This window comes from Musca vetustissima, unplaced genomic scaffold, assembly GCF_032173495.1.
Source record: "Musca vetustissima isolate MV318-11 ecotype Yass unplaced genomic scaffold, APGP_CSIRO_Mvet_v1 utg823389, whole genome shotgun sequence".
Classification (NCBI taxonomy): domain Eukaryota; kingdom Metazoa; phylum Arthropoda; class Insecta; order Diptera; family Muscidae; genus Musca; species Musca vetustissima.
The window spans coordinates 5,394-13,223 of NW_026875496.1; the positions used below are offsets into that span (position 1 = coordinate 5,394).

Below are 7,830 nucleotides of genomic sequence, written 5' to 3' on the forward strand. Positions count from 1 at the left end.
GAAGCGCCTGGAAATCTTTTCTAAGCTCGGCTTTTGGAACGAAAGTTCTGTCACAAGCCAGCTAAGTAAGTCTATGGGCCGATCTGCGTCTATGGTGAATATCGCCGTCGAATGAACCATGAGCTATACCATCTATTCATCGACAAAGTCAGATGTATCGAGCTGCAGCGTCTACCTTGGCTAGGCCATCTTGTGAGAATGGATGAAGATGCCCCAGCTCAAAAGGCATATAAAAACGAGCCAAGTGATGGTTCACGCAGAAGGGAAAGACCACGAATCCGAAGATCAAGTTGAAGACAACATCTCGGAGCACAGTCTTCCAAATTGGAAGAGCTGCACAAAAGACCGACGCTCCTGGAAATATTTTTTAAACTCTGCTTATGGAACAAATGTTCTGTTATAAGCCAGTAAGTATCACTCGAATGGACTATTCGATTTGCACATATCATTGCACAACTTAAAATTTTAAACATGCCTATATAATGTTGGAAGATGGGACTTATCAGTCCACTTCACTTTCTAAAAATTCGAGAATTCACTTTCTAAAAAAGTGAATTCTCGTTGGATTCCACACAACCAGCAAAAGCAACATGATATTCACCTAGAATGTACTTTAAAAGTAGCTAAAATCGTCTGTAGTTTAAAAGTCCTTCAACCCGAAGGAATTTTTTAGAGGTTCTTAGATAACCGTCAATAAGACGTCTCCCTCAATTTTAGATATTTTAATGGTCCTAAGTGCATTTTCCTGCTGAAGAAAAGGTAAGTTGATATTCTGGGTTGATAGTGAGTAAAAAACTTTTTTACAAGTATATGTCAATGTTTTGACATAACCCCCATATATTTTCGTTATTTTTAAATTTTCAGCAGAATTTTCCAAAAGAAGTGGTTCTAATCAATATTTGCATAAAATGTTTAATATGGGTCCATGTTTGGTATTTCCTTTAGTCAGAGGTAAAAAAACCTCCTGCGTCCTATTTACAAAGACATAACGGCCATATACATTTTTGGAACCTCCCACCTCATGGCGGAGGACACGGCCGAATTTACGAAATTTTTTACATATATATAAGTACAGATATTTATTAGTAAAATAAAGATTTGTGGGCCAAATATTAATTATTAAAATTCATTAGTGTTGATGACAATTCTCCTGCATGGTGAGTTGGTACTGTGTACGAAATTGATATACGTAAAAACTACAAACATTCTCGTTTAATGCTCATATTCCCTTCTGGTTTCCACTTGACCTATATTAACAATATTTTTGCGGAAAATCTTGGTCCACAATTGCATCAAGGGTTTAATAATGAAAAAGTATGCAAATTCCACCAGAGAAAACACACTGAAACCAATCATCAAACTCATAATGCCACCAGTTTGAGCTGAAAAAAAACAAATTAAAATTTCCAAATTGTACAAATAAATTTTCAACTTACACAAATATTCCGTTAGACCCGTATACGGAGTCTTAATACTACTACGATAATAATTTTGTGGAAAATAAATATTAACCAAGGCTAAATTTTCCGAAATATATTCCTTCGAGAAGTTGCGCATAAAACTATTATCCAATTCGAAATCATCTGTAGCTAGAGGGGTTTCAAAAACATCTGGCATATAGCTGAGATCATGGCAACTTGACAAGCATTCCTTTTTACATTTCATCGTTTTGGGATCCGTGTAAACCCTTTCGGCCTTCTTTTGACAATCCAAATGTTGTATGTAACAAATGGTGGCATTATCAAAGATTTTCGGTAGAAAATAGGGAATACAATTGCATGTTCGCAGGAAAAACATGGCATCACATTCACTGTCACAATTACGTCGTGTATAATATTGATAATAGAGTAGTGGCTTTTCCTTGGCAAAGTAACACTGACGATCTTTGGGTGCTACGGAACGCAGTGTATCCTGTGCCTCATCTTTAATTGTGGCAATACGAAAACTTGACTGATAGCCCAAATTTACCAATAGACCGGTTTCTTTGATCTGCGGTACATCTATGGGATTGTGTAATTGTAGCTGAAATAAATAATGAAATATATTGTATTATAATAAATTGTTTTATCTATATAAGAATTTTCATTCGCATACCTTAAATCCTGGTCCATTTGTCGAAGAACAATAATAATCGTTGATATTACCATTTAGAACCAATGTTAAACCTTTCGACACGCCCTGACCAACAGCTTTGCGGGGATAATAGCGAACCGGTAAATCATCGGGATAGCCAGTTTCTGGATGCCAATCAATGGGAATCCATTGGCTCTCAATGGACGTGAAATCTCGAGTCATAATAAATCTGAGTGAAGAGACAATTATTTTCTAAGGACTTTGTACAGTCTTTATAGCATCTACTTACTCTCCCTTGTAAAGTAAAAACGGATGGGCAATATTGAAAGAACAACAGATACCCTCATCCAAAAATACTTCCCTGAACAAATCGGTGCATGTGATTGGCGTCTGATCCCATATACACATGGCAATCAGTTCGGAACAGGGTTGACTATTCTAAAAAATAATAATTGAATAACAATTAGCATAACGTATGCAATAAATCCGTTGTAAAATTGCTGTGATATGGATTTATTTTACTTTCCGAATTGTAATGGGCCAGGAATTAATTTTTTAGCCAAAAAGTTAATTTCAGGTAAAGAGGAAAAACGTTATATTTGAAATCTGGGAACTTTGAGCTTTACACCACGATTGTATATCATTGTAGGTCACTGTTTGCAAATAGTATGAGGCCAAAGTCAAAATTTTATACTTTTGTGAACATAATTATTAAATTATATTAAAAATTTTATTTTGAAAAAAAAAATAAATAAAATTTGTATATTGAAATGACACTGCACTGCTTGGCACAGTGCCTAAGGATATTTTAATGGTTATAGTACCAATCGTGGCCTTTATATTTTCTCGGTCCAAAATTTTGCGACGATTTATAATTTTAAGTGCTAATGCCAACAATATAAAAATAGCCATTGATTATTGCATGTAAAAATTGAATATGAAAATGAAATTTAACTTTTACTAACATATCATGCTGATGAGAAAATTGGAAGAATTAGTCTCACTTTCAACCAAATTTGCTGTAATTTGGTATTTTCGATTCGCATTATGCTGTGCTAATATAGTAGCGGTGAAGAGGATACCCCAGAGCCAATAATAGATGACGGTATAGAGTGTATACCACCTAGCCAAGATGAAATCAGAATAGCAATCTATCGGCTGAAGAATAATAAAGCAGCAGGTGCCGATGGGTTACAAGCCGAACTATTCAAGACTGGTGGTCAGATGCTGGTAAGGAGCAGGCACCAGCTGCCTAGTACAATTTGGCTAGAAGAATGCATGCCCAATGATTGGAACCTCAGCATCATGTGTCCAGTGCACAAAAAAGGAGACAAGGCGATATGTGCCAACTGTAGAGGAATAAGTCTCCTTCCCATAAAATGCTATCGAGCGTACTGTGTGAACGACTGAAGACAATGGTCAATGATATTATTGGACATGTACCAATGCGGCTTCAGACCTGGCAAATCCACACTTTGACCAGATTTTCACTCTGGGCCAAATCCTGAAAAAAAACACACACGAAAAACACATCGACACATTCCACCTATTCGTCGACTATTAAGCCGAAGTGGGTCTGGCAGTAAACGGCGAGAAGACCAAGCTGATGGTATCAATGCGCAAGACGTCCAGTAGACTCGGACCAACTGTTGAACTTGAGAACTACAGCTTCGAGGTAGTACCGCCATAAATAAAACGAATGACATCAGTTTTGAAAGTCGGAAAATGATAGTGATGGCCAAAAGATGCTACTGTGGTCTTAGCAAACAACTCAAAAGCAAGGCAAGCTCCCGCCAGACCAACCACACATTCTACAAGACGCTGATACTACCCGTGATGTTATATGGATCTGAAGCAAGGGCACTTGCGCAAGCAGATGAGGCAGCTCTTGGAGTGTTTGAGAGAAAAATTCTCCGAAAGAGCTATGGACCGATCTGCGTTGACGCTGAATATCGCTGTCGAATGAACCATGAGTTGTACCAACTATTCTCGGACATCGACATTGTTAGACGTTGTTGAGCTGCAGCGACTACGTTGGCTAGGTCATGTTGTGGGAATGGATGAAAATGGCCCAGCCCAGAAGGCATATAAAAGCAAACTAGGTGATGGTTCAAGCAGAAGGGGAAGGCCACGAATAGGATGGAAAGACCAAGTGGAAAACAACATTACCGAATATTGTCTTTCAAATTGGAAAAACTGCGCAAAAGACCGAAGCGACAGGAAATCGTTTTTAAGCTCGGCTTATGGAACGAAAGTTCTGTCATGAGCCAGCTAAGTAATTAAGTTGTGCTGTGCATATTCTTACCATGAATTTTTATAAATTTTGGTCCACTATTTATATATATTTATTTATATATATATATATATATATAATTGGGATTCTGCGCATGTTTTCAACAAAATTAGTATTTTGAATTTTGATTGGGTGTGAAATCATAATACCAAAAATTGAGTTATGTTTCAGGGTACGTACGATATAAATGGTATTTTAGGGATTTTGAACATATTCTATATTTCACATTTAACTAAGGTATGCCATTATATTTTTTACGTATTATTTTAGGCGCAGGGTTTTTAAACCCACTTTTCAATTTAAAAAAAAAATCGAAGCGTATGGTTTTTGTTCATAAGCGTTACGTTTGTAATCTTTAACTAAACTGCAAATAGCATGAACGTCTCCCAACCCTGCATCATTTTTGTTTTGTATAAAGTTTGCCCAAGAGCAAATGAAGAATGATTTATCCGGTAGAGCGACAGGCGCCTTAACGGAAGAGTTTGCTGAAGAGCAAGGTGCAAAAAAAAAACATTGACCATGGGTGTTCCAAACCACCGTGGTAAACTGGAATTGTTGGTGAGAGCCCCAACAGGTTTTTTCTTTTTTGCAAAAAATTTTGTTAAGATCGGCTGTGGATGTCATTCAAAATATGTAAAATTAATGGAGGGCTCCAAGGATGCGCTATACAATGACAACCCCCAAAATACTGAATATGGGGAGGTACCGTTATATGGGGGCTACCCTGGAACTTGGGTCAATTTTAATAATTTGTGGTACGGAGATGTACTTTTCAATGAAACCCCAAAATACTAAATTACAGCAAAGTCAAAGTTGAAAAAGTGTCCAAAATACCGAATATTGGGGTGTACCGTTATATGGGGGCTACACCAACCGATGGACCGATATATCCGATTTGCAATAGAGCTCCATTTTAAATATTGCGATCTCTATCGTGATTTCAACAGATGGGCGGCCATGATAAATCTAAATGAATATATACCCTATATTTATATACCGGTGAATATTTCAAGGTGTTGCAGACTGAATGACAAATTTAATATACTCTCCTCCATGTGGTGGAGGTTATAAAATCAAAGAATTTGTTATCCATTTCGTGGTTTCAAAAATTTGGGACTGGGATTCGCCCACTCTTTTTCTTTTTAGTTGAAAGTCTGACATTGAATAGCTTAAATATCTCACAGAGCATAAAAATTATTAACACACAATGTAAGTAGATGTCGCCCTCAAATATATACACAGGTTTTATTATTTTATTATTCCCTTTATATAAGGTATGTGTTTTTATAATAGAGGTTTCGTTGTTTATACCCTCAACTTTATGGCTAATGAGGGTATATTCACTTTGATACGGAAAAAATATGCCTCATCGAAATATTAATTTTAAACCCCATGTTTTTTTGATCAAATCCGTTTCAGACAACTTGTGCTAAAAATGAAGTTCATATTGTCATTCGAACGGACTATCTGATTTGAACCAAACTTTGTGCAAGCTATTATCTTTACCAAACATAAATCAAATCCGAATATGGGACTCATTGGTCCACTTCTTCTGCTACCTCCCCCATAAATAGTCAACATTTTCAATATTTATAAATTGAAAGGAATGTTCGATTTGAACCAAACTTTTCTCATCCTATTATCTTGACCAAGCCTAAATTAAGTCCGAAGATGGGACCCACTGATCCACTCCTTTTGATACCTCTCTCACAAAGGGTCCATGTTATATAATATAGTAAATTTAGTTTGAAGCGAATATTAAATCCGAAATATCTTTGATAAAAACATATACTTTATATAAAGTGAATAATAAAACCCGAAGACCTCCGCCATAGGATATTGGAGCGATTACAAATAGGTCAATGCATCTCGATTCGCTCGTACTACAGAAAATAAATCCGTTTAAATGAGAGAACTGACGTAGACCCGAATATGTCAACTCCTCGTCGTTTCTTAGGGCAACTTATGGCAAATTTAGCATTTTCTGAAACAATTTGATCATTCACAACGTCGTAGATACGTGGAATAGGTGGGTATGTTAATAAACAAAATTGTCTCGTAATTGGGCTTCTGAGAATCCTTAAGTATTTGAAGGGAGGCCATTAAATCCAGAAAACATCACGCTGTGGTGCGCCCTCTGGTTCGTTTGATTATTTCTTCGAAAATAACAAGCACCGTCTATTCGGTGCATTAGGGTCATATGACAGCCATCGGGTTTGTCTGCTATTGAAGAATACGACTTGGAGAATATGTGGTTTTAACAAGGCTGTGCTGCATTCCATACATCAAACGAATATTTATTTATAGCAAGAGACATTATTTTTTGGCTGCGTAATTTCTCATCTTGCCGATATCAACTGGTCACCAAGATCATGCATAAATATTTTTTTTAATATATCTTATATACCTACCCTTAACATGAAATTGACCAGCGAATCATTTGCTTTATGAAATGGAGCTGTTGCATATGCCGTATAATTTAGATCTTGAAAACAAATTTGTGTTAGCATTGCATAGTCTGAAGAATTCCTGCAAAAAAATCAAAAAATATTTTATCGCAGAAATTAACACTGTACATGAAACTTTCAATTATTGTTCAATTAATAAAATTGTAAATAATAATTTAAAATATTTACACATTTTTACAATACTTACACATGAATATTGCTCGCTTTTCTTCTGCTGACCTGATTCATATTACAAATTGTTACCGCTGGAAAAGGATCGTTGGTAACCAATGTTGCCTCGGGATTCATAATAATTATAACCGGGGAAGTTTTCCACTTTTCAATGATGTTAAGGGCAAAATTTAAAGAATTGTAAGCGGCCGCAACAAAAAATATAAAGAAAAACAATCTGTGAAATAAAAAAAACAAATATTATTTATTACCCCAAAATTAATAAATATTAAAGTATTTTTATACCCTCCACCATAATGTGAAGTGTATATTAATTTGTCATTTCGTTTGCAACACATCGAAATATTCGCCGGAGTCCCCATAAAGTACATATACATTCTTGATCAAAATAAAATTTTATGTCGATTTATCCATGCCCGTCTGTTGAATTCTCGATAGATATCGCAATACTAACATAGAGCTCTGAAATTTTGAACAGACGTTGTTAGTACTCCTTAGATGTTTGGCATTGCAAATGGGATATATCGGTCCACGTTTCGGTGTAGACCCCACATAACGGTACCCCACAATATTCGGTATTTTATTGGGACACGTTTTCACCCGAATTGGGTGAAATTATGTATTTTGGGTTCTCATCTCAGATTAACCCAAGTTTAAGGGTAGCCTAAATACATTGATTCCGTCTATTATTCGGTATATTTGGGATTCTGTACACGTTTTTCAACCAAATTGGATGTAATATGGTATTTTAAAATCAAATTGGGTGTCAAATCCCACTATCAGAAATTATATATATCGATCCCCGTTTTGGTATAGCCCCATATA

The 7,830-nt window shown here is 36.0% G+C and overlaps 1 protein-coding gene across 1 annotated transcript; it reads right to left on the minus strand.

Moving 5' to 3' along the window:
- Positions 1-1,212: 1,212 nt before the first annotated feature.
- On the minus strand, positions 1,213-7,122 carry LOC133337986 (pickpocket protein 28-like). Its single transcript, XM_061546176.1, has 6 exons — positions 7,022-7,122; positions 6,778-6,895; positions 2,363-2,511; positions 2,095-2,302; positions 1,437-2,022; positions 1,213-1,382 (listed from the first exon to the last, which is right to left on the minus strand). Exons 1-6 carry the CDS (start codon positions 7,120-7,122, stop codon positions 1,213-1,215), a joined length of 1,332 nt encoding a protein of 443 aa, XP_061402160.1.
- Positions 7,123-7,830: the final 708 nt, after the last annotated feature.

What these genes read in the sequence shown, in the direction of transcription:
- LOC133337986 (XM_061546176.1), bottom strand. Translation starts at nt 7,122, where the DNA reads ATGAATCCCGAGGCAACATTGGTTACCAACGATCCTTTTCCAGCGGTA. An exon ending in TGGTCAATTTCATGTTAAGG is followed by an intron (nt 2,512 to 6,777) that starts GTAGGTATATAA and finishes ATTATTTTTTAG; the next exon opens with AATAGTCAACCCTGTTCCGA. An exon ending in GGGTCTAACGGAATATTTGT is followed by an intron (nt 1,383 to 1,436) that starts GTAAGTTGAAAA and finishes GTTTTTTTTCAG; the next exon opens with CTCAAACTGGTGGCATTATG.